General features: G+C 42.2%; 1 protein-coding gene across 10 annotated transcripts in view; it reads right to left on the bottom strand.

Annotated features, from left to right (window-relative positions):
• The window catches only part of slc38a6 (solute carrier family 38 member 6), a 77,000-nt gene that overhangs the window by 29,280 nt on the left and 20,153 nt on the right, over positions 1-27,567 (bottom strand). For all 10 annotated transcript variants that reach the window (XR_009644940.1, XR_009644939.1, XR_009644938.1 and 7 more), the window contains 5 exons: positions 24,800-24,878; positions 9,943-10,028; positions 5,342-5,400; positions 2,409-2,471; positions 194-244 (listed from right to left, as the gene is read on the bottom strand). Coding sequence is in view for 6 of the 10 variants with exons in the window: in XM_060828533.1 (XP_060684516.1) it covers positions 194-244; positions 2,409-2,471; positions 5,342-5,400; positions 9,943-10,028; positions 24,800-24,878 (338 nt within the window). In the remaining 4 variants the exon portion in view is untranslated. The remainder of the gene's footprint in view (positions 1-193; positions 245-2,408; positions 2,472-5,341; positions 5,401-9,942; positions 10,029-24,799; positions 24,879-27,567) is intronic.

Genomic DNA, 27,567 nt, shown 5'->3' with positions numbered 1-27,567 from the left:
ATTAAAATTGGATCCCATATGCAAATTACATATCGCAAGTGATTAAAGCACTAGACTCACATTTAATGTTCAGCAACACAGAACTGCCAGATAGTTAAAATTACAACCTTTCTTGGAAAGTTAATTGATTATAAATTGTATGATGAGAATACAAACAAACTGTTCTTGCAGACCAAGTAACTAGAGTACAAACCTTGGATGAAATTTGTAGAAGCTTTGGTTTACATTCATCAGAACTAAAGTTCTAAACAAGAAAAAGAAAAAAAAATTTTACAGTCTAACAAGACCCTTAAAATAATCCGATGTCTAATTTTTCATGCTGGTATACAGTGTACAATGGTTATCTTGCGCACATACTTGAAATCACCATAAATATATATATCTCCTCCATCCCCCACATACCAAGAAATAATTCACACTGGGGGGGTGGGGAAGAAAGAAGAGAAGAGTGCTATGTACTTGGATACGAATAATAAAAAAACAACAACCATCTTGATGTGCAAGATTAGGATAACCATGAAAAAGTTTGATATCCACATATCCTCATCTAATGTCATGAGAAAGTAGATTAGGAGCAAGCCTGGGGACGGAATCTAGTAGCTATTTAGGGAATGGAGAAATTTCACTGCTGGACATTCCAGAAAGCAATTAAAACAGTTGAAAACTGCAACAATTCTATTTATCGGTGTTTAAAGGTAGCATGTTTGCAATTCCATTGAAGTAGGTACTGTTCATGACATTAACATATTCCATTCAAAGCTTTCATACACTGAAATTGCTTCATGTGAAAATAATCTTAACCTGTAAGTTCAAGGAAGAGTCACACTGGACTTAAATCATGAACTCAGGTTTTCTTCGACAGATGCTGCCATACATGTCAAGTTTCTCCAGCAGTAACATGGGTCTCAAACTAACCAAATTTGGGACCTTAAGTGAAAAGTTTGGACAATGAATGAGAGAGTTCAGTACTAATTACTCAATCCACAATCTGAGGCAACTGGATAACCTAGTGGCAGAAATTTAAACAAGTATTACACTGACGCAAGACAGTTAATGAGGCAGATTAGAAGGCAGTTAACTAAAAACAGAAATACACTGACTGATTAAAAAGTGATGTCAATGCTAGGTGAAGTTGGAAATGGAAAGTATTCATTTCTAATATTAACATTTTAAAAATAGAACAGCAAAAATAAAACAAATTTAAAGTTCTTTAAAAATGGGATTCTTAAATATATTGTTTCAGGCCTTTGTCCCATACGTGGAAAAAAATCTAGAGCCACTTGAGAACATAACATGAAACTAGAGATTCCTTGTGCCTCAATAGCCTCCAAGGACACTACAAGGCAACCACCCTTCTCCCCATTCATTTTCATGGCACATTATGCAAAGGCATATACAGGCTGCCCAATTCAAGTGATTTTGCTTTATACCTATCATGACTTGTCCAGATAACAAACCAGTCAAACAGTTTAGTAAATTGCTACAACTAAATCAGTGCAAAGTTTCTACTTATCGGTTGATGGATTCATTAATTTGTGAAAGCCATACAGGAATTGCATATTAATAGCAAAACAGTATGCAGATCATCATTTAACATTGCTGGTCTGTTCACTAATGTACAAAAGGAAATCAGACATCTATATTGCTGCATCATGGCAATATAAACTTTCCAACATTTCTGTGAATAAGGAATCACACTAATAAACTAACTTATGCAGTCAAGTTCAGTTTTAACAATATTACGTATGCCCAAATAGAGGATATCACCATAGGATCACACCAAACCCAGGACTTGAAAAATATCCTCACTGAATTCTGAGAGAAAAGTGCCTCCACCAGAATACATTCAATGAGCACTCTTCTTTCAGAGTACAAAATGTTGTTTTCTTCTCTTAAACATCTTAATACGTTTTTATTTTGTCTTGCACTTAAGATAGAGCATTGCGGAAAACAAACTCTGAATTATCAATGACAATTTTAATCCTTGAACTCCTGTACTGGTTTATTAAAACCTTCCTTTATGTAATCCATTTAGATGATACTTCAGCCTCAAAACAGAGTAAGTGTGGCAGTTAAGGCCTGGAATCAGTGATAATTATCACAATAACAGAACTGAAGGAAGCCATTTGATTGCACTCATGCCCATGCTTTGAAAGAGGTGTCCAATTAATCCTATCCCTTCCTCACTCCCTCCCTTATACTGCAATTTGTTTTCATTCAAGTCTGTTTACTTTTCAATTAAATCTGCTTCCACAGTTAAAGCAATACCATGTCTGATCAAATTAAACTTAGTTATGAGTGAGTGCTCATTTCTTCAACATAACATTAAGTAGGGCCTCATATTAAACAAACAGCAAGAAATCATTCTAATCTCCTTAACCATCACAGCAATATCAAAGGTGTCTTACCTGAAAGTAATTCACAGTGCCATTAAACAGCGGGCAAGGAACGAACCATTTTTTAACCACAACCTGCAGAAGTCAGTTCATGTTAATTTAAAAACACCCAAATGCAAATAATGGGATACAGAATCATAACAAATATTGGCATTTAAGAGGTCGCGATAGGCATAGCTTTTGTAGTAGCCTATGTTGCAGAAGTTTCTAAAATTGCAGAAGTTTTTGACTTGACTGCAATAAATGATTAAGAAAGCATTGTACAGGGAAAGAGGGGTATGTGAAGCAAGAGAAAATGGTATGGTGCAGAGATAAGGCTATAGAAATGGTTTAATTGTCACTAACACTATAGCACATACATGCATATTACTGCATTAAGTGAAGGAAAAACAAAAAAAAATTTCAAACTTGTACCATAATTCAAATTTTCCATAGCTTTCACCCAAGTTACCCATTTTAAAGTTCACCCATTTTTTTTTCTATTAAAAGAAAGATCATGCGAGACAAGGGGCTAGATATCTACAGCTTCCAGTTAAGATGAAAGCTTCATATGTTTAGAGCAAACTGCATGTTCATAAATGACTTGTAAGCACAAGTATAGTCAATTTCTGACAAATCAAAACAGCAAATCACCAAAATTTAAAACAAAAATCAATAATTAACAGATTGCGATTTTAATTTACAAAGAGCGTATATGATAAGAGTCCCAGGAAAAAGTGCATTCAAATTTCTGGTTTATTACATTTGTATAGATAAAAACATTTATCCAACTTAAATATTTCTCCTTTCCCTGCAAGGAATTTATCATTTTCCGAGGGTTTTGCTTCTAACAACAAAGTGGCATGTAAAGCAGCCTGGAGAATTTTTAAAAAATACTCAATTATCACTGTGCTTTTGTTGGAAGCTTGAACTCAGACCCGATTCGGATTATATTACTATATTATATTAGATTTCCTACAGCATGGAAACAGGCCCTCCGAAGAATAACCCACCCACCCATTCCCCTACATTTACCCCTGACTAATGCACACAACACTGCGGGCAATTTAGCATGGACAATTCACCTGACCTGCACGTCTTTGGATTGTGGGAGGAAAGCGGAACACCCGGTAGAAGTTTATACAGTCACGGGGAGAATGTCTGTGGTCTGTGTGGAGTTACACAGTCGCAAGAGGCTGGAATCGGACCCGGGTCCCTGGCGCTGAGGCAGCAATGCTAACCACTGAGCCACCATGGAGGTACTTAAAATAGCACCCTACAAGTTGTTTTGAAATGCGATCATTTTTTGTTCAAGTTTGAGGAAATATAACTGGTCTGCATATAAAGAGATGCCAGAGGAGTGGTAGAGGCAAGCACAATTATAAATATTTAAAAGACATTTGGACAGGTGCATGGATATGAAGGTTTTAGAACATATGAGCCAAACACGAAAAAAAAATGGGGATAGTTCAGTTTAGGAAACCTGGTCAGCATGGACAAGTTGGGCCAAAAAGTACTTTGTGCTCTTTGGCTACAACTCTAATGATGGTAACCTAACTGAAACATTAGGAATGGGCTTGTCAATTCCAAGCATATTTTTGGAGAGGGTGAATTGAAAGAAGAGGTCCTAAAAACATTAAAATTCTACCAAATATTAAAGTGACAAATGTTTTTGTAGTGAACTGATGTGGAAGCACAGACATTTCTATAAAAGAATGCAAGAATTTAAAACTTGTTAAAGAGGATTAACAAAACGCTTTAGTCATTAATGTAGAGACAGCATCATAGCAACAAAAGTGAATACTTAAAATGGGAAAAACAGAAGGATTAGTACCAGAGAAGAAAATAAGACTAGAATAGATAAATGTAGTTGAGTATGACCAGCATAGGCACAAATGGGTAAATGATCTACCTTTTTATTGTAATTTTTTAATTGGATCATTAGAGACAGAGACAATCAGCCATCTGCATGCTTGGTTCTAAGACTATTCAAGTATTTCTTCCAAAGTGAAGTAGTGAACAAGCTTTAAAAACTGCTCTATTATGGTGCTAAATTTTTCATAATTATGTTGTACTATGATGGCAAGGAATAGTCTGTGCATCTGGACAGTGGATCTGTCTCAGGTTAAGTAGAGTCATGGTACATATTTTATAGTAATGTTTCGTTATCATTAATTCCAGTAGAATGTGTGACACTTGACAAATATATAACAGCTGTAGCAGGCAATTAAATGAAAACGTCCAATAAAAATGACAGTTGCGCCAAATTTTCCATATCTTTGTGCATTACATGGTTAGAACAATTTTTTCTGGTTACAATTTCCCAGCTATTGATAGTGGCAGGTCAGTAGGCAGGAATATCCTAAGGCAGATCACTGGCAGTAGATTGCTGCTGTGACGCAGTATCCTTCCACAGCACATTATAAAAAGGTTCAAGGTCAATTTTCTCACTATTTCCCTTCACATCTAGCTTCTCATCTAGTCTGGGCTGAGGTTGTTCTCAAGCAATTATAGAACAAACTATTAATTACGCAACTTCCAAAAAAAAGCAAAGTTGAGCAAACATCATTTTCAGCATATTATCTTCATTTTTCCCATCAATGCCAACTGCAGTGCGATAAGGAACATCTGCTCCCGAAGAATAAATCAATGCTGAAAATTGAAAAACATTCAAGCTCTTTTGCTTGATCTTGGTTCTCTTTTTAAAAAGGGGTACAACTGAGAACAGGAAATTAACTGGTCAGGAAATAAGGGAAAGTCCAAAAACAGTCTATAGTGCGTAGAACAATCCAAGTCTTAGTTTAATATTGACCAAAATACTGCCCATTGGCGGTCACGTAGGTACTGAATCTGAAAACGTAAAATGATGGGATTTACATTGGTATATTAGTCTTCTGTTGACCAAATATCCTGAAAAATGACCAGTTTAACTGATTTAAAAAAGGCAAACAGGAAATTTCACTCACCACAATGGTAAAGTAGACCATGAATAAGATGGACAAACCACTTGTATAACCAAGAAATTCTGAAAACAAAGTGACATCAAGTATTAGGTAATCCCAAATACAAGCTGTGCTGGCAAGGATAAAAACATTTGATAATTTACAAGGAAGGAATAATGGTCTACAGAGTCATGGTCAACCTCAAGAATGAGCAGTTTTACATATATTCCAACTCCTACAAAAAAAACCAGTAAAACAGAATGCAAAAACATGGGCAGAAAACATCAACTGGCATTGGCAAATTTGCAGCCCTCCGAAATAGAAAAGATGTCATTTGGGAAGGATGGTAGAAAAAAAGTTCTCAAAATATACACGTTTCTATTTTCATAGAAGTTTTATGACTTTTGCTTAGTCTAAGATGGGAGCTCACAACTGGCACTCAATTATGGCATCCTTTCAGCTGAGCACCTAGCCAGCCATATTAACAAATGAAACTGGAAGGATTTGGAGCAGAGTTAGTTTATTTTGAGTTTGAGGGATATCCCTAACAGAGACTAATTTAGAGGTAATCAGTAAAATAGTTGAGCAAGATGACAAGATTAGTTTTAAACACAGAGTTCGAAATGATATGGAATGTTCTACTTTCATGTATAGTCAGAGTCAGATATACAGCACAGAAACAGACCCTTCAGTCGAATTTGTCCATGCTGACCAGATATCGCAAATTAATCGAGACCCGTTTGCCAGCATCTGGGCCATATCCTTCTAAACCCTTCTTATTCATATACCCATCCAGATGCCTTTTAAAATGTTGTCATTGTACTCTCCTCCAACACTTGCTCTAGCAGCTTCTTCCATATACCTACCACTGTCTACTTGACATGGTTGCCTCTTTAGGTCCCTTTTTAAGTCTTATCTCTCTCTCTCACCTTAAATCTATGCCTTCTAGTTTTGGCATACACCAAACCAGGGGAAAAAAAAAGACCTTTCCAGTTACCTGATCCATGCCCTTCATGACTTTATAAACTTCTAAAAAGGTCACCTGGAAGCTTTCTAAAATTGGATAAGCACTTTGAAACACAAAGGTGGGTAAATCCCCAGGACCTGATCAGGTGTAACCTAGAACTCGGTGGGAAGCTAGATAAATGATTGCTGGGCCTCTTGCTGAGATATTTATATTAATAGTCATAGGTGAGGTGCCAGAAGACTAGAGGTTGGCTAACATGGTGCCACTGTTTAAGAAGGGTGGTAAGGACAAGCCAGGGAACTACAGACTAATGAGCCTGACATCAGTGGTGGGCAAGTTGTTGGAGGGAATCCTGAGGGACAGGATGTACATGTATTTGGAAAGGCAAGGACTGATTAGGGATATTCAACATGGTGTTGTGCATGGGAAATCATGTCTCACAAACTTGAGTTTTTTGAAGAAGTAACAGAGGATTGATGAGGGCAGAGCAGTAGATGTGATCTATATGGAATTCAGTAAGGCAATCGACAAGGTTCCCCATGGGAGACTGGTTAGCAAGGTTAGATCTCATGGAATACAGGGAGAACTAAACATTTGGATACAGAACTGGCTCAAAGGTAGAAGACAGAGGGTGGTGACAGAGGGCTGTTTTGCAGACTGGAGGCCTGTGACCAGTGGAGTGCCACAAGGATCGGTGCTAGGTCCTCTACTTTTTGTCATTTACATAAATGATTTGGATGTGAGCATAAGAGGTACAGTTAGTAAGTTTGCAGATGACACCAAAATTGGAGGTGTAGTGGACAGTGAAGAAGGTTACTTCAGATTACAACAGGATCTGGACTAGATGGGCCAATGGGCTGAGAAGTGGCAGATGGAGTTTAATTCAGATAAATGGGAGGTGCTGCATTTTGGGAAAGCAAATCTTAGCAGGACTTATACACTTAATGGTAAAGTCCCAGGGAGTGTTGTGAACAAAGAGACCTTGGAGTGCAGGCTCATTGCTCCTTGAAAGTGGAGTTGCAGGTAGATAGGATAGTGAAGGCAGCGTTTGGTATGCTTTCTTTTACTGGTCAGAGTATGGAGTACAGGAGTTGGGAGGTCATGTTGAGGCTGTACAGGACATTGGTTAGGCCACTGTTGGAATATTGTGTGCAATTCTGGTCTCTTTCCTATCGGAAAGATGTTGTGAAACTTGAAAGGGTTCAGAAAAGATTTTGGATTACTAAGATTAGATTAAATTACTTAGTTACTTCGGCCCAACAAGTCCACACCGACCCACCGAAGTGCAACCCACCCAGACCCATTCCCCTACACTTACCCCTGCCCCTAACACTACAGGCAATTTAACATGGCCAAATCATCTAACCTGCACATTTTTGGACTGTGGGAGGAAACCGGAGCACCCGGAGGAAACCCACACAGACAGAGGGAGAATGTCCGTGTGGAGTTTTCACAGGTCAGTCGCCTGAGGCGTGAATTGAACCTGGGTCTCTGGCACTGAGGAAACAGTGCTAACCACTGTGCCACGATTACAAGGATGTTGGAGGATTTGGGAGAGGCTGAACAGGCTGGGGCTGTTTTCCCTGGAGTGGAGGTTGAGGGGTGACCTTCTAGGAGGTTTGCAAAATCATGAGGGGCATGGACTCGACAAAGTCTTTTCCCTCGGGTTGGGCAGTCCAGAACTAGAGGTTTAGGGGTGAGAGGGGAAAGATATAAAATAGACCTAAGGGGCAACTTTTTCCACACAGTGGGTGGTACGTGTATGGAATGAGCTGCCAGAGAATTTGGTGGAGGCTGGCACAATTGTGACATCTGAGCAGCATTAGGATGGATATATGAATAGGAAGGGTTTGGAGAGATATGGGCCGGGTGCTGGCAGGCAGGACTAGATTGGGTTAGGATATCTGGTCAGCATGGACGGGTTGGACCGAAGGGTCTGTTTTCATGCTGTACATCTTTGTAACTCTATGGCTCATGTGAAATTTGAAGAGGTTGCCAAATATCTCCAGGCAATACAAAACTGCAGAGGTGAGTGTGTTTGGGTTCAAAGTTTGCAACCATGATAGAGAAAACTGTGCAGTACAAAGGAAAATGAAGTGCAAGAAAGAAGATATTAATGGCTCAATTTTTGGTGCTTCAGCCTTTTTCCCTAGCCACGAACAAAATGACATGCAACTAAATAGTCACAAGAGACTTTTACAAGGCAGAAGCGGGATAAGAGAACAAAAAGAAAAGCTGAGACACATTGTTGTGGTTGTGTTCGCCGAGCTGGGAATGTGTGTTGCAGACATTTCACCCCTTGTCTAGGTGACATCCTCAGTGCTTGGGAGCCTCCTGTGAAGTGCTTCTGTGATGTTTCCTCCGGCATTTATAGTGGTTTGTATCTGTCGCTTCCGGAAGCAGCAGATACAAACCACTACAAATGCCGGAGGAAACATCACAGAAGCGCTTCACAGGAGGCTCCCAAGCACTGAGGATGTCACCTAGACAGGGGATGAAATGTCTGCAACACACATTCCCAGCTCGGCGAACACAACCACAACAACGAGCACCCGAACCACAAATCTTCTCGCAAACTTTGAAGCTGAGACATTTCAAATAGGATTCAGTTGAAATTCTGTTTGTCATCTAAAAGAAAGTTTTTAAAAACCCATTAACTGAAGGACTCTTAGCTTGGCACACAAATCAAACCTAAGAAGCAAGAGCAAATGTTCATATGCAAAACTCCAGAATTAGTAACATTAGAATAAAAAGGTATTGGGATTTGTGATCGCTATGGGTAAAATGCCAGAAGCGCATGTGTCATTCGTAGATCTACAATAGGTCAGTTGGGAGAGATTTAAAGAAAGCACCTTGCCAGATGCTAGTGGAAGACCCAGGAAATCCCAACCTATACAGAAATTTTTGATGCAGTATGTAGTTCAGCTAAAAACACTGTTCATTATTTGCTGTAGTTTTAGAACAAAATATCTTCAGTAGAGAATTAACTAATGTGCTTTGAATTTGGTGTAGTAATATTCTTTTGCTTTAAAAAGCAACTAGTTGTGGCTTCATTTTTGTTTAAAATACCAGTTTCAATTTCCATAAAGGAAAATATTCTACTATTTTAAAGTATTGTTACCCCACTTAATGCTTATTGTTAGTTTAGTTTTAAAGTTACTGAAGGGAGTGAGGAACTCAAATGTGTAAAACATGTTAATGTACGTAGAATAATGTTGCATAATAAGACCCCCAGCATTTGGAAAAAGACAAAAATCCTGTTGTTGGGTTGGTGTAAATCACAAACATCTGATAGGGAATAATGTTAGGACCTTGAGAGATACAAAAATAGTGGGCTCCCAAGCTGCATCTTAGAATTATTTTCATCTCCAAACTCGATATATAGAAATATTTCCTAGAATTGTAAATTTCAAACAAATTACCTAAGAGACAAGTATTTTCAATTAGCTGTGGTCCCATTGGTTTTTTTCAAAATAAAAAAAATGCACAGAGTATGTTGGCAACATAATGCAATAAAGAAATTTGAAGTGAATCATGACCAAAACAGAGCAGAATATTGCAAGCACTTTAAAAACAGCAATAACTACAGATCAAAAATGGTATGCTATCGATGACATTCTGCATTAGGGACTAAAAGAAAATAAAGTAAAACAATTACCTATTTTAGGAAGAAGAGCAAGAGGCAGAACAACAAAGATAACAGTAATGAGAAGGAGAATCTGTCCATTAAGATACCAGGGAGTCCTAAAGTGTGAATAAAAAAAAAATCAAAGTTTAACAAATAGCACCAAAAAAAAGTTAACATAAATCCAACAACTTGCAAGATTATGCCACAATTTATTGAGAGCATGAAGATTTGCAAACGATAACTCTCAAGTGCTTGCAATCTTTGGCCACAAGTATTGAGCAAATGATCCACCTTGGTCTCCTCAGGGTTACCCGGAATCAAGTCTTCAGGCAATTCGATTCTTTCCATATCAAAAGCCCTCCACACATTTGTGAAGCCTTTTGCCAAAAAAAAGTTGTGTCTTATTGTAGACTAAAGACATATCCAGAACCAAGTTATTTCAGTAGAATTACCATATTGGCAGCTGGAGTCACAGCGGAGAACTCTGATTACGTCCAGTCCCCAAAAAAAAAAAATCTCTTCGGGTCAATTACAACCCCATCAGCAAACCCTCAAAACACTGGACAGCCAAATAATGGAAAGGATTCTGGATTAGTGGTGCTGGAAGAGCACAACAGTTCAGGCAGCATCCAAAATGCAGCGAAAGCCATTCATCAGGAATAAAGGCAGTGAGCCTGAAGCGTGGAGAGATAAGCTTGGAGGGTGGGGGTGGGGAGAAAGTAGCATAGAGTACAATGGGTGAGAGGGGGAGGAGATGAAGGTGATAGATCAGGGAGGAGAGGGTGGAGTAGATAGGTGGAAAAGGAGACAGGCAGGGAGGGCAAGTCCGGACAAGTCATGGGGACAGTGCTGAGCTGGAAGTTAGGAACTAGGACGAGGTGGGGGAAGGGGAAATGAGGAAACTGTTGAAGTCCACATTGGTGCCCTGGGGTTGAAATGTTCCGAGGCGAAAGATGAGGCATTCTTCCTCCAGGCATCTGGTGGTGAGGGAGCAGGGTGAAGGAGGGCCAGGACCTCCATGTCCTTGGCAGAATGGGAGGGAGAGTTGAAATGTTGGGCCACGGGGCAGTGTGGTTGATTGGTGCAGGTGTCCCAGAGAAGTTCCCTAAAGCGCTCTGCTAGGAGGCGCCCAGTCTCCCCAATGTAGAGGAGACCGCATCAGGAGCAACGGGTACAATAAATGATATTGGTGGATGTGTAGGTAAAGCTTTGATGGATGTGGAAGGCTCCTTTAGGACCTTGGATAGAGGTGAGAGAGGAGGTGTGGGCACAGGTTTTACAGTTCCTGCAGTGGCAGGGGAAAGTGCCAGGATGGGAGTGTGGGTTGTAGGGGGGCGTGGATGTGACCAAATAGCCATGGAGGGAACGGTCTTTGCAGAAGGTGGAAAGGGGTGAGGAGGGAAATATATCCCTGGTGGTGGGGTCTTTTTGGAGGTGGCAAAAATGTCGGCGGATGATGTGGTTTATGCGAAGGTTTGTAGGGTGGAAGGCGAGCTCTAGGGGCATTCTGTCCTTGTTACGGTTGGAGGGGTGGGGTCTGAGGGCGGAGGTGCGGGATGTGGACGAGATGTGTTGGAGGGCATCTTTAACCACGTGGGAAGAGAAATTGCAGTCTCTAAAGGAGGAGGCCATCTGGTGTGTTCTATGGTGGAATTGGTCCTCCTGGGAGCAGATACGGCAAAGACGGAGGAATTGGGAATATGGGATGGCAGTTTTGCAAGAGGTAGGGTGGGAAGAGGGTAATCCAGATAGCTGTGGGAGTCGGTGGGTTTGTAAAAAAATGTCAGTGTCAAGTCGGTCATCATTAATGGAGATGGAGGTGTCCAGGAAGGGGAGGGAGGTGTTAAAGATGGTCCATGTAAATTTAAGGTCAGGGTGGAATGTGTTGGTGAATTGCTCAACCTCCTCGCAGGAGCACGAGGTGGCGCCAATGCAGTCATCAATGTAGCGGACGAAGAGGTGGGGAATGGTGCTGATGTAATTACGGAAGATCAACTGTTCTACATAGCCAAAGAGACAGGCATAGCTGGGGCCCATACATGTGCCCATGGCTACCCCTTTGGTCTGGAGGAAGTGGGAGGATTCGAAGGAGAAATTGTTAAGGGTGAGGACCAGTTCAGCCAAATGAATGAGTGTGTCAGTGGAAGGGTAATGTTGGGGACGTCTGGAGAGGGAAAAACGGAGGGCCTGGAGGCCCTGGTCATGGCAGTTAGAGGTGTAGAGGGATTGGATATCCATGGTGAAGATGAGGCGCTGGGGGCCGGGGAAACAGAAGTCTTGGAGGAGGTGGAGGGTGTGGGTGGTGTCTCGAAATGTATGTGGGGAGTTCCTGGACTGGGGCGGGGGGAATAGGACAGTGTCAAGGTAGGTAGAGAGGAGTTCAGTGGGGCAGGAGCATGCTGAGACAATGGGTCGGCAATGAGTGGTCAGGCTTGTGGATCTTGGGAAGGACGTAGAACCGGGCAGTGCGGGGTTCATGAACTATGAAGTTGGAAGCTGTGGGTGGGAGATCTCCTGAGGTGATGAGGTTCTGTATGGTCTGGGAGATGATGGTTTGGTGATGGGGGGGTGGGGTCATGGTCAAGTTGGCGTTTGGCTTCAGTGGTGTAGAGGTCAGTGTGCCAGACTACCACTGAGCCTTTATCCGCTGGCTTGATGGTGAGGTTGGGATTGGAGGGCTGCGCGTTGAGAGGGTGAGAGCTTGGAGTGGGGGAGGGGGGTAGACAGGTTGAGGCGGTTAATGTCCCAGTGGCAGTTGGAAATGAAGGGGTCGAGGGCAGGTAATAGGTCAGCAAGGGGTGTCCAGGTGGATGCAGTGTGTTGGAGGTGGGCGAAGGGGTCCTCGGAAGGTGGGCGGGAATCCTGACTGTGAAAGTAAGCTCGGAGGCGGAGGCAACGGAAGAATTGTTCGACGTCATGGCGTGTATTAAATTCATTGATGCATGGATGGAGGGGGATGAAGGGGAGTCCTTTGTTGAGGACTGATCATTCGTCCTCAGTGAGGGAAGGTCTGGAGGGATGGTGAAAACTCGGCAGGGCTGGGAGCTGGGATCTGGTGTGGGTGTGGAGTTGGAGTGGAGCCAGTAACTGGAGTGGGTGCGATAGTTGGGGGGGGGGGGGGGGAAACAGGGGTGGAGTCATGAGCAGGGGTAGTGATCCCTTTGGGGTTCGGGGGGGGGGGGGGGGGGGGGGGGGGGGGGGGAGAGGGGAAGATAGTGACAATGGGGTCTGTGGGGGGCATGCCAGCAGAATGCAGGTGAGTGGGGGCGGAAGTGGTGACGATCACGGCAGTAGGGGTGGCAGAAGTCATTGAGTGTGTGGCATCAGCGATGAGGTGAGGGGCGGATGTGATGTCACGTGAGATGCATGAGGCATCGTGAGGGGCGGAAGTGGCTGTGATGAGGGCGAAAGTGACATCAATCAGCGTGTTGGGGGGGGGAGAATAGCTCTATGAGCCATATGAAAAATGGCGTCTGAATCGTTTCAGAGGCCAGAGGAATCTTCTGGAATGTTTGAGGAGCGCTGGTTATACAGGTGGGTAGATAAAAGTTTGTTGTACTTAGTTTTTGATGTTTGAGATGGAATTGAAATACTGTTTGTTGAGAGTATGAATTCTGAGGATGAAGAACACAGTGGGTCCTTTGCAATTCTGAGAGAGTGTGACCCTCAGCTGAGGCAGGGCTGACTGTGGAGAGGTTAGGTGCCGGCGCATTGCTGTGAGCGTGGAGTGGAGGATCTTGAAGGAGAACTGTTGCTGGTGTTTTTGAATCTGTAGTCTGTACTGTTTGTCCTGTTCGGGTCCGATCTCTGCTGGTTTAAAGTTGGTGCAGAGTCCATGTGGGATGAGTTGGTTACGGAGGCAGGCGCTGAGGAAGCAAATGTGGCCGTGGTACCGAGTTTGTTTCACGACATGAAAAGCTTCAGGGCAGAGGAAATGACCTCCAAGATTCTTGTAGAGAGGAAGAGGAAAACTTCAAGGCATGGAAAGGGGAGTGGATACTGTCTAAATAACTCACCTGATGCTCAGTTTGAAGAATCACTTGATTCCAAACCCAACTGACATTCATGTATGAACCAATACCAAATTGAATTTGTAAAATAATGTGTAAACTGTACTCAGGAGAGTCAGATACTGGTAAAACTGAAAATGAAATTGGGACCCCTTCTCTGCTGGAGACATAGAACTTGAATTTATGTTGTGTTTTTCACATCACAGAATAATGCAAGGCATTTCAGAGACTTTACAAATCAATGACACCAAACCATAAGTATGTTTGTTTAATCTTTTGGCCATCCAACCTAAGTTAGATTTTTTTTAAAAAAGTTGCATAAGAGTCAAGCAAATGGAAAGGCAGAGAAATGGAGAGAATTCCAGAGCTTTGGGTTTATCAGCTGGAATTACGGAAGCACTGATATCAGTATACCAGAAGTGAGGAGATGACTAAACTAACTATCATGGCTGTTCCACCATTCAGTACAGTTAAGCTGGGCTTCGATTCCACTTTCCTATCCACTCCCATGTTTCAATTCCCTCAATGACCAAAGAGGTCTCAACTCAACCTGGAATGCATTCTATAAATTGTACATCCACAATATTCTTAGGTAAGGAATGCTAAGGATGCACAATTGCTCGCGTGAAATTTCTCTTCATCTCAGTCTTAAATAATATGTCACTTACTCTTGTTTTAGTCCTCCCAGCCAGGGGAAAACAATGCTTAAACATCTATTCCGTTCAGCCCCTTCATAACTTTGAAGGCTTAAATAAGGATCATTTCATCTTACTAAACTCCAAATTACTCAACCAATGTTAAGTGGGTCTAACACCAGACAATCCCATCACCACAGGTACCAATCTTGTGGGCTTCACTGTGTTGCTTCCAATATCACACCCACAGCCACCATCTAAAAAAAAAGTGTTAATAGTAGCAGATAGAGACACCAACAGCAACTTCCCCTCTAAGCCACTCACCATCCTGAGTTGGAGATACATTATTGTTCTTTCTGTGTAACAGTCCCAGGATGGTGACCCAAGCTTTGCATTTGGTCAAGACAGACATGCAATGTACACAGGGCAGAAGCTCATCATCTTCGTAAAGTAGGAGAAAGTGAGGACTGCAGATGCTGGAGATCAGAGCTGAAAGTAAGTGTGTTGCTGGAAAAGCGCAGCAGGTCAGGCAGCATCCAAAGAGCAGGAGAGTCGACATTTCGGGCATGACATTCCTGAAGAAGGGCTCATGCCCAAAACATCGACTCTCCTGCTCCTTGGATGCTGCCTGACCTGCTGCGCTTTTCCAGCAACACATTTTCAGCACCTTCGTAAGGTAAACAGAATGAGCAATAAATATACATCCCATTATGATGACGCTGCTCCTTCAACAATGCTTAGCGTCATTGGCTTTCATGCCCAGAAGAGGCCATAGAAGACTCCGACTCCAAAAAGCCTACGTTTGAAGGATTTTAGGACAATTTGATTATAGCTAACAGATACTGCCATAGGAAAAAAAAAGGCTTTCAAAATTTTAAAAACACACTTGCACTATGAAAGGGGAGTGGCCACTTCTCCCAGCTCAGCGTTTATTTGGTTTGGTCTAGTTATTCACCGAAAGCAAATCAGGCAGTGGAAAAGCTGCTGGACTCAAAGCAACGGGTCCAAGCGAATGAATGGGAGAGTTTATACATATACCCGTATTAACTCAGGAATTCACCAATCCAGGGCCCAGGGCTCAACAAACCTAACTGTCCTGGTTAAACAAATACCCAAGTTAAGATAACTGAAAAAAAATCTATATCCAAATAACTCAAATAGGGCTGCATGTCTTATAAAAATGGTCTGTTGTGTGATGCACCACGTTTGTAAAAAGTGTCCATGGGAACGTGCTCCATAATTTCCACCATCCCAGCAGGTTCTCAGACACCCAATTCATCTGTGCACAGTTTGCAAGGGTATTGAATAGTTTCGTCCCGTGCCTGTCTGAAGAGGATTATTTTTCCTCTTGGGTCTATTGAATTGGAGTCTAGTTTAACTTCGGTCTTCAATACTCTCTCTCTCATGCCACAGCGCTACAATAAACACAGCCTGTGGCATATCCAGAAACAATGGGTAAGAGTATCTACACTTATCTTACCTTTGGGGCACATTGAAGATGCCCCTTTTTACAACTTTGCCAGATGAACCCTGTGCAGAACTTAACTGCGTAGTGCATGCCCTATTACAGATTGAGATTTTTGTGCATTCTCCAATCCTAGCTCTTGCTCCCAGAGCGCACATAACCAGTTAATATCCTGCCACCCAGCAGGTGATAGAAAGCACTAACCGAAAGGTTGTGGAATTTAGCAACAACGTCTCTGTATCGGGCTCAGTCTTTTGGATGAAATCCCTAAACGGAAAAAAAAACCAGAAAAGAGGTCTCTGCTGGACAACCCGCATTTGTGGCTCAGTTGCTCAAAAGCCATCATAACCTCCCCCTCAAACAAGTCTCCCAAACTAGAAACTCCTCTTACTGCCCATTGTTTGAACCTTGAGTCCATCACTCTTGGACGGAACCCTGGCATACCAACTATCAGAATGAGTGGCTAAGTCTTGGATAAGCAACCCTCACTGACACACTGCCCTCCATGCCTCGACCATATCAATGTTCTGGCAATGGTCCATAACCGTCCTCATCTTATCCATGAGCAACAGGTTAATAAGAGGGCACTTTGCCTGGGAGGCATCGACATCCAACCATATTGAGCCCGGATCGTTACCTACCCAGCTGCAGACAAAGGACAGCAGGGTACTCAGTTGATACCTCCTGATGTCTGGGAAATCAGCTTCACCCTTCCTTGAGGCAACTGCAATTTAGCAAGTTTGATGAGGGGCCACCCATGATGCCAAACAAAGAAACCAAACCAATCCATAAGTTTCCACAGCATTGACCTGGGAAACATTATAGGGAGCATACGTATGGGATAAAGCAAACAAAGAAGAACATTCATTTTAATAAGAGATATTCAGCCCAACCATGAATTTGGAAGAACCTCCCATCTCTGGGGATCCCACCAAACATTGTCGAGCAAGTGAGTCAGAAATAACCAAACTTAGGGGTAATTAAAATGCCTAGGTATCGGAACCCCACTCGTGACCACTTAAAGGGAAACCTAGGGCCACCTTCAATCTCTGGCACTTCCTCAAGTCCCCCAAAAGGCATAGCTGCCGACTTTGCAAAGTTGATCTTACATCGTAAGAGATGGGGTACGGAGGTTATCAGGTTTGATTAAAAAAAAACAGCAGGACATCTGCATACAGTGGAACCTTGCGCACCCTCTATCCCATTTCCAGAGCGGTTATGTAGATGTTCTGATGAATGGCCTCTGTCAGTGGCTATATCACCAACGTAAACAACGGTGAAAGGAGGTAGCCTTGGGATGACCACCCCTACCAATCCTGAAGTTCCCAGACTTCACCCCGTTGGTGATGGCATAAAACCTCCACCCACCTAGCAAAGACCCCACCCAACCCAAACCACCAAGACAAAAAAGGGATGGCCATTCCACCTAGTCAAGTGCTTTCTCTGCATTTAAGAAATCAACCGTTGCTGATAAGCTTGGACCATATTCAGCAACCTTCTAATTTTATTGGAAGACCTGCAGCCCCTTACAAAACCTGTATGGCCCTCTTTAACAATATATGGCAACACCTTTTCCAATCTCAACACCAAAATCTTAGAATCTTAAAATCTGAATTTAATAAAGAGACGGGCCTTTATGAGGCACAATCCTCAGGAACCTTTCCCTTAAGTATTGAGGAAATATTTGCTTCTCTCAAATGGTGGTAAGCATTCATGCATATTCAAAAAAAAAGAGTGATTGTACATCTCCAACATCAACCATAACAGAATCCCTTTAACTGCCTTATAAAAACTCACCCGGGAGACCATCAGGGCCAGGGCCTGAACCCACTCTGAAGTTGCCTAACTGCCTATTGTATTTCCTAAATGGTCAAGGGTGCATTAAGTGAAGAGGCCTGTTCCAAGGTTACCCCGGGAGGTCCAGGTTCGTAAAAAAAAGGTCTCCATACAATGGAGAGCAAAAACTCCAAAAAGCCTCATTAATCCTTTTTGGCATTGTATGCAAGGACTCTGGCACTGTGATTGCAGAAATGGATTGGGAGGCATGCTTTTTCCTAGTCAGGTATGCTAAATACTTCCCTGGCCTATCCCCATAGGGGAACAGTCTTTGTCTAGCAAAAGCAAGTTCTTTCTTTGCAGTTTCGGTAAGTATCGAGTTCAAGGCAGCCCGGAGGGCCGTGATTCGGTGCAGCTTAGTCACCGAAGGCCGCACAAAATGTGCCACCTTGGCAGCTTTCAACTTTGCCTCAAGTAGATGCTGCTGCTCCCCCTTCTGTCGTTTCTGGTTAGCCAAATAGGATATAGCAAAGGCCTTAGTGGTCTCCCATTACATAGACGGACTACTAGCTGTGCTGAGTTAAAATTCTTGAAACTCCTTCAAAAAAGTTATTCCACAAATTTGGAATTCTTGAGAAAAGGATCCAGACGCCAGTGCTGCAAACCTAGCCCCTCACTCTTGGCCTTAACCTCCAAATATGCCACGTGATCAGAGATAGCTATGTTCCCAATTTTAGAGCGCATAATTGAATCCAGAAGGGCTGAGGGATCCAGAAAGAGATCAATCTTCATGAGACATTTACATGGGTTTGAAAAACAAAAGTGAAGTCCCAGTAGGATCAAGGCATCTCAATGTCCACCAGCCCTAACTCCTCACATAAGTCAGTCACCCGCTTGGCCTGTTAAGAAATAGTTGGGGGGGCCACTAGGCATCATGTCCACTGTTGGATCCAAAGGCATGTGCACTAGGAGCAGGTGGGGCACTGTACTGGCCCAGACCTATGCACTGCAATCCGACTGGCCCTTTCAAGCTGCAGCTATCTGGATTAGATTTGAAGGTCCAGAAACTGCAGCCAGTGTTCAAAGCAGCTGGCTGGCTGCCCACTTTTTTTAAACCTCCAGGAGCCCGACAACCGGAAGATTCATTCTCAGACCTCAATATTTTAGGTCGACCTGGTCTCGTAAGGTGCGCACCTCTCACTCCAGCACCTGGATCCGACCAGTTGAGGACTCCATTGCCACTTCAAGACTTTGGTTCAAATGTCCACCTCCTCCAGCTGCTCCCAGAGGCCCTGGACATCCCATTCATGCTTGGGTTGGATCTAGGCACGAATCTCCTCAACTGCAGCCCCAACCTTCAAGGTGAGTCTCTCCATCACTGCTGCCAATTCCTGTGAGTCTGTCATGTCCCCAGGGGATTCAGGAGGGGCTGCTGATGTGGTCTCTGGTGAGTCTGGTGCTGCAGGGCAGTGTGCTCCCTGGTGCTGTTTGCTTGCTCCCTCTCCTTTGGCATCTTTCCCACTCCCAAAATATGAACAAATGTGTTCTGTAAGGTTTTAAACCAGTAGTTCCTCCTTATAAGTTGGCTAGGGATGGCAAAAAAAAAACAACATGCCTTGGCTGATAGGTAGAGCTGTCCACAGCAGTTCTGCAGGACCACTGCCATCTTGCAGAGTCCATTACAAGTACTAGTGGCGGGGTGTTTTTCAGACTGAAGGCCTGTGACCAGTGGAGTGCCACAAGGATCGGTGCTGGGCCTTCCAATTTTTGTCATTTACATAAATGATTTGTATGCAAGCATAAGAGGCACAGTTAGCAAGTGCAGATGACACCAAAATTGGAGGTGTAGTGGACAGTGAAGAGGGTTACCTCAGATTACACAGGATCTGGACCAGATGGACCAATGGGCTGAGAAGTGACAGATGGAGTTTAATTCAGATAAATGCAAGGTGCTGCATTTTGGGAAAGTAAATCTTAGCAGGATTTTATGGTAAGGTCTTAGTGAGCGTTGCTGATCAAAGAAACCTTGGAGCACAGGCTCATAGCTCCTTGAAAGTGGAGACGCAGGTAGATAGGATAGTGAAGGCGGAGTTTGGTATGCTTTCCTTTATTGGTCAGAGTATGGAGTACACAAGTTGGGAGGTCATGTTGTGGCTATACAGGGCATTGGTTAGGCCACTGTCGGAATATTGTGTGCAATTCTGGTCTCCTTCCTATCGGAAAGATGATGTTGTGAAACTTGAAAGGGTTCAGAAAAGATTTAAGGATGTTGCCAGGGTTGGAGGATCTGAGCTACAGGGAGAGGCTGAACAAGCTGGGGCTGTTTTCCCTGGAGTGTCAGAGGCGGAGGGGTGACCTTATGGAGGTTTACAAAATTATGAGGGGCATGGATAGGATAAATAGACAAAGTCTTTTCCCTGGGGTTGGGGAGTCCAGAACTAGAGGGCATAGTTTTAGGGTGAGAGGGGAAAGAAATAAAAGAGACCAAAGGAGCAACTTTTTCATGCAGAGGGTGGTACATGTATGGAATGAGCTGCCAGAGGATGTGGAGGCGGCTGGTACAATTGCAAAATTTAAGAGGCATTTGAATGGGTAGGAGTGGGAAGGGTTTGGAGGGATATGGGCCGGCTGCTGGCAGGTGGACTAGAATGGGTTGGGATATCTGGTCGGCACGGATGGGTTGGACTGAAGGGTCTGTTTTCATGCTGTACATCTGTATGACTACTTGGAACAGCATCAAGTTGGGATGATCTGTCGGGTTTTTGGATAGGTTACGTTATCCTACATTCTGTTCTCTTGTGTGTTTCGGTCAATATAATGTAATAAATAAATTGTTTTGTCTAAAACTAACTTGTTTAACCAACTGCATCCCACCTGGAATATCTGCATTACACCTGCTTAAAAAAAAAACTGGCAAAGGTAGGGTCTAGGCTACTTTCTTGAAATGTTTTGAGGAGATCTGGCCTGGTCTATAACACCATGAATTAAGGAAATTTGTTTTTTTAAATTCACATCAATTTGAAGCCTGTGTGTTCTGTTCACAATGCCTAGGCTTGTATTGCTGGCAAACTTGGATTAAGGGACAGAAAGTAATATATTATTATTATTATAATAATAAATAGACTGAAAATAGTTGAGACTTCAAGATAGATACTTGCAACACTCCACTGGTCACAATTTACCAAACTGAAGATAAAAAGCTACGTTTCCACTTTCACATTTACTAGCATAACCATGGTACAAACTGGAGTATCATCCATATTGCTATCCTGCACAATTGCCTTGCCCATTCTAAAAATTTCCAAATCTACCCTCCTACTTGCAGGCCATACTATTTAAAACTCTTTCCAGCCCATTATAAAGGCTCAGTAGGTCAAATCCAAATACCCATTAATTAAAACCATTTTCTCCCTCCAATGCGCTCAACTCATTTATCCTGTGTCAATTTGCTTGTTACTTGAGATAGTATCCAGATACTGGATCGGTGGTTCTGCTTTTTAAACTTTACTCCCTAGTTCCTCATACTTCCCACAAACAGAACTAGCTTCCTAGTTTTAACTATTTGTTGGTACTCACATGCTCCATAACAATGTGTTCCTTCCTTTCAGACCTCAGACTCTGTTCCATGATAAAGTTGGTGTTTATGTATGGTATCAGGCTGGCAATATAGTCTTTGCAGCTCAGGTGATCAGCTGTAGAAAACCATATCTATCCCTTTAATTATACCATCTTATACAACTGTATTGTGTTTTTACTCTATGCCCAGCTGAATGGTTCCTTGCACCCATTTTGCTCACTCACTTGTCCCTGGTCACATTAAAGATGTTCCTCCATTGCTACCTTTTGTATCCTCACTTTCTTCACTCACCCACTTGCTCCTGACCACAGCAAAATGAGAAGTACCTAAATCAATGGAAAAGACCCAAGGCTAGCACTGCTAGGGTGGCATGGTGACTCCGTGGTTAGCACTGCCGCCTCAGAGCACCAGGGACTCTGGTTTGATTCGAGCCTCAGGCAACTGTGTGGAGTTTGCACATTCTTCCTGTGTCTGAGAGAGTTTCCTCCAGGTGCTCCAGTTTCCTCCCACAGTTCAAAAAAAGAAGGGGCTATTTGGCTGCATTGGCCATGCTAAATTGTGGATACGCAGGCTAGGTGGATTATTCACAAGAAATGCAGGGTTGGGGCAGAGGGGTAGTGTCAGTGTGGACTCGATGGACCGAATGGCCTCCTTTCACACTGTAGGGATTCTATGTTTTATGACCGCCACTTACAAAGTATGGAGATGCATATTCAAGTATGAGCTGTTCCAGTGATGTGCAACATGTTGATTAGAATATATTAGTTACTTAACCACCCACACTACAACACATCTTTGTGCATTACCATCTGGGTTTCAAATTTATAATTACAGATACATGAAGTGGTATTTCTAATCAAACGGTTTTAGTAGATAAGCAATAAATTGTATTGCAATATTTCCCTCTTCAGAGAACCAATTTAAACTACTGACCCCCAATTACAAGGATAGAATTGTTGAGGAAACTTCTCATCTCATGAGATTGAAAGAAGTATGATTGAAAGACTAGATAGATCAGGAAGGGCCAAACCACAATTTGAAATGAAGGGTGACAGTTTCTAAGTTTAAAAAAAAACAAAAATGGGAAATCGTGCCTCACAAGCTAGATTGAGGTTTTTGTAGTAGTAACAGGGAGGATGGAGGAGGGCAGAGTGGTGGATATGATCGATTTGGACTTCAGTAAGGCGTTCGACAAGGAGACTGGTTAGCAAGGTTAGATCTCATGGAATACAAGGAGGCATAGCCATTTGGATACAGAACTGGCTCAAAAAGGAAGACGACAAGGGGTAGTGGTGGACGGTTATTTTTCAGACTGGAAGCCTGTGACCAGCCGAATGCCATAAGGATCGGTGCTGGGTCCACTACTTTTAATCATTTATATAAATGATTTGGATATAAGCATAAGAGGTATAATTAATAAGTTTGCAGATGACACCAAAATTGGAGGTGCAGTGGACGTGAAGAAGGTTACCTCAGATTACAATAGGATCTTGATCAGTGGCTGAGAAGTGGTAGATTGAGCTTAATTCAGATAAATGAGGTGTTGCATTTTGGGAAAGCAAATTTTAGCAGGATGTATACACTGAATGGTAAGGTCCTAGGGAGTGTTGCTGAACAAAGAGACCATGAAGTGCAGGTTCATAGATCCTTGAAAGTGGAGTCACAGGTAGATAGGATAGAGAAGGATTGGTATGCTTTCCTTTATTCGTCAGAGAATGGAGTACAGGATTGGGAGGTCATGTTGCAGCTGTATAGGACATTGGTTAGGCCACTGTTGGAATAGTGTGCGCAATTCTGGTCTCCTTCCTATCAGAAAGATGTTGTGAAACTTGAAAGGGTTCAGAAAAGACTTACAAGGATGTTTCCATGGTTGGAGGATCGGAGCTACTGGGGGAGGTTGAATAGGCTAGGGCTGACCTTAATAGAGGTGTATAAAATCATGAGGGACATGGATAGGATAAGTAGATAAAGTCTTTTCCCTGGGGTGGGAAGTCCAGAACTGGAGGGCATAGGTTTAGGGCAAGGGGATGAAGATATAAAAGAGACCCAAGGTGTAACTATTTCACGCAGAGGGTGGTACGTGGATGGAAAGAGCTGCCAGATGAATTGGTGGAGGCTGGTACAATTGCAACATTTAAAATAGGCATTTGGATGGATATATGAATAGGAAGGGATTGGAAGGATATGGGCTAGGTGCTGGCAGGTAGGACTAGATTGGGTTGGGATATCTGGTAGGCATGGACAAGTTGGACTAAAGGATCGTTTCCAGGCTGCACATCTGATTCTGACTCTAAAGACAATGTTGATTACGCTAGTTCAATGTTAAACAAATAATTGATGAGCAAACAAGCTTTGGTCCAAGTCATGGTCACTCAGCCCTCAAGTTTACAAAGAATACAATTACAGAGATGAGGGGTTTAGCAGGAGACAAAAATGCAGCTGGGCAGCTATGTTTAATGCCTAGTGGAATGGAATGGTGAACTCTGAAGAGGAAAGATCTCTGCCTAGGGAACTGTTTGCAATTGTTTCAGCCCATGAATGTATTTGTGGAATTTCTCGAGTCACATCACAGGCTCAACATCTAAGTTCTGGGTGCCACCATTGACTTAAGTCTAACGAGTTCTGGCCACAAGAATTTTCAGAAACCAATATTCTGCAGCAAGTGACTCACCTCAACTCCTGTGTCTCCAACATCAATGAGGTAAAAACCAGGAATGCAATAGAACATACTCTGCTTGCCTGGATAAATACTGTTCAGAATGGTGTTGAACCTCAAGGTTTTGGAATAAAGCAGCCTGCTTGATGGACATGACCGTCATACCTTACAAATTCAGCCAATATGCACCAACTACGTAATGCACGACAGAAGTTTTTCAACAGTGCAGGTAAGGGAATGCTCTCACTTTCAGGCTCCCCTCAAAGTCCAACTCAATTTAGAAAAGTCGATCACTGTTCCTTCATTGTTGGGTCTAAATCCTTCTCTAATAGCACTGTAGGAATACACAAGTTCATCTTGACAAATGGAAGATGGTAAACAAATGCAGGACCTCACAGTTAGTGAATAAAATTACACTTTCGAAGTAAACAATTTAGTTGCAGGACCAAAAGGAACACTACAGCTTCCAGAATTCAACACTATATTGTAGTACTAGAAACTGAGATGCCATTCCTCTAAAAAGTTTTGAAAATAGTCAGCACTGTATAACCTGAAATTACTCAGTGACCGTTAAGTTACAGTTCAACAATTAAACTGGAGTTTTTAGAATAACTGAATTGTTAGCGCCTAGTGGATAGCAACTAGTACAATAAAATTTAGCACAACTTTTGTTCTCACCCCAGTCAAGATAAAATTTACTTTAACTGTATATTTAATCCAGTTCCCCTGAATAATCTACACATTAAGATCGGTGCAACTGATACTTACCCATTATAGCTGTTGTGTAGGAAACCAGCAATTGCAGCAGGTAGTTCAGACTTTATGACAAACAGATAAGATGACATAGCTGATGGAAGAAAAGTAACATTTCAGAATGTAATTTGTTTCAAAGTAACTAAGAGCTCTATTAAGCTGGGCTGCTGACTCAACAAGCAAGCAGGCTGCTTAAAACAGTGCTGACCAATCAAGTTTCAAGATTACCACTTCATTCCTTTTAGTTCCCAATGAATTGGGAAATACGACTATGATAATTGTACAATTTAAAATCACAGCTTTAACTTTAAAGTTAAAACAGTCAAATGCTACTATTATAAATGACTCAGCTGTAAATTCTAAAGTAATCTTCAAGCTATTGTGTCAATTAAATTGGTTTCACTTAGGAACAGCTCCCCCCACCGAAGAAACAACTGAGAATCCATTTCAGGTCAACATTTCAATCCCAGGTCAAGAATCAAAGCCATTAGTGTCACTTTTTAAATAAAAACCCAGAAATTACCTAACAAAAAAGTGTATAAACTTTGGTAAAATATGAATGTGAGGCCAAAGTACAATCTGTCAGGATTAAATCTCACCATTTCATAAAACACTTTCTGCCTGAAAAAGATTTAGGCTCCATTTTTATTTATCAAAGGCCCTACACAAAAAGCATTCCATCCTTCGGCTACACAAAATCAGTGTGACAATATGTTGTAAAAAGTATTCTAAATGAAGAGCAATTGACAGAATTAATACATCATAGTATATGGTGTTTTGTCATAATTTCCAGAAAACAGATGCATAGATAGATATTGAAGAAGTTGATTAGACCCATTGAGAGTTTGGTACAGAGTTATAACTTAAGGAAATTTAGACCTCTGCAAGTTATAAAAGAACACAAAGATGTTTCTGGATATCAGGAATCTATAGAGGAAAGGTGAGCGAGCTGGGACAATTCTTTGACAAAAGATCTGATCATAATGAAAAAGCTTCAGATTTTGAAAGAGATAACATTAAAAAATTGCAAACCCCAAAGTTCAAATACCAGAAGAGTCAAGCTGGAATAGGGATGTCAGACTTCTATGTCAAACATGGTTAACTGATAACCTAATTTTAAGTGACAGGGTTGTGGGTTGATGTCGAGTAATGCACTCTAGAGACTGGAGCACGAGATTAAGTGGCCACTTTACTGCAGCAATGAAGTGCTGAGCTCTTGGAGTTTTTTTTTGCAGTAAGGGAGAACTAGCCATTTGGATACAGAATTGGCTCGATGGTAGAAAACAGGAGATGGTGGGAGGAGGGTAGTTTTTCAAGTTGGAGGCTTGTGGCACACCACTGGTCACAAGGATCAGTGCTGGGTGCTCTGCTTTTAATCATTTAGAGAAGTGATTTGGACGTGAACAGAGGGAGCGTAGTTAATAAGTTCGCAGATGACACCAAATTGGAGGGGTTGTGGACGGAGAGACAAGTTACTTCAGAGTACACCAAGATCTTCATCAAATGGGCCAGTGGACCAAGGAGGAGCAGATACAGTTCAGTTTAAATAAATGAGGTGCTGATTTTGGAAACGCAAATCAACGAAGGACTCATACACTTAATGGTAAGGTCTTGGGGAGTGTTACTGAATAAAGATACCTTGGAGTGCAGGTTCATAATTCCTAGAAAGTGGAATTGCAAGTAGATAGGTTAGTGAAGGCGGTTTTTGGTATGCTTGCCTTTATTGGTAAGAGAAAAGAGTATAGGAGTTGGGAGGTCATGTTGTGGCTGTGCAGGACTTTTGGACTAGTAGGTGCAATTCTAGTCTCCCCTGCTATTGGAAGGATATTGTGGAATTTGACAGGGTTCAGAAAAGATTTACAAAAAAGATGCTGCCTGGATTGAAGGGTTTGGAAGGAGAGGCTGAATAGGCTGGGACTGTTTTCCCTGGAGCAGAAGCTGAGAGGTAACCTTACAGAGGGTTATAAAAATCATGAGGGGCATGTTTGGGTAAATAGACAAAGGTCTTTTCCTGGGTTGGGGGTAGTCCAGAACTGGAGAGGGGAAAGAAAAATTTTCAAAAAAGGGACTGAGGGACAACTTTCAGGCAGAGGGTGATGAGTATATGGAATAAACTGCCAAAGAAAGTGGTGGAGGCTGGAACAATTACAACATTTAAAGAGACGCACAGAGACACAGATATGGGCCAAGCACTGGCCAATGGGACTAGATTAAATTTAGAATATCTGGTCAGCATGGTGGAGTTGGACCACTGAGTCTGTTCTGGGCTATACATCCCTGACTGTTGAGGTATTAAGCAGTTTTTGTCTGCCCTTGGGTGGGCAAAAAAATCGTAGCATATTGCCAAGAACAAAGTTCTCTTGGCATCCAGGCTAGTTTTTAATCTCATGTAAAACAAGATTGATCATTTTTATATTTAAGATCTTTCTCTACATACATTGGCTGAGTATTTCCTACACATGCTGATGACACTTAAAAGTGCTTAATGGATTGAAAAGTACTTTGAAATGTCCTGTACAGTTCTTAGTACAATTTCTCCGCAAAGTAGGACATTACAGAATAAAATAAGAAAACGAAATAGCATTTATTTAGACCCTTCCAAAAAAGAAGGCCAGTTGTAACTGAACTAATTTTAGCAAAAGTTCTATTACAACAAAGTTGAAGTTGCATGAAAAATCGGTCTCCTAGAGCAATGTGGGCAGAATTAGCCTCTGAAACAAAATTTAAATATTACAACAGAGATAGCAAAATTTAAATTCTGTTTCATACAAACTCTTACATTC

This window comes from Hemiscyllium ocellatum, chromosome 8, assembly GCF_020745735.1.
Source record: "Hemiscyllium ocellatum isolate sHemOce1 chromosome 8, sHemOce1.pat.X.cur, whole genome shotgun sequence".
Classification (NCBI taxonomy): Eukaryota; Metazoa; Chordata; class Chondrichthyes; order Orectolobiformes; family Hemiscylliidae; genus Hemiscyllium; species Hemiscyllium ocellatum.
The sequence above is the reverse complement of the archived record's forward strand: the minus strand, read 5'-3'. Positions and strand labels throughout refer to the sequence as shown.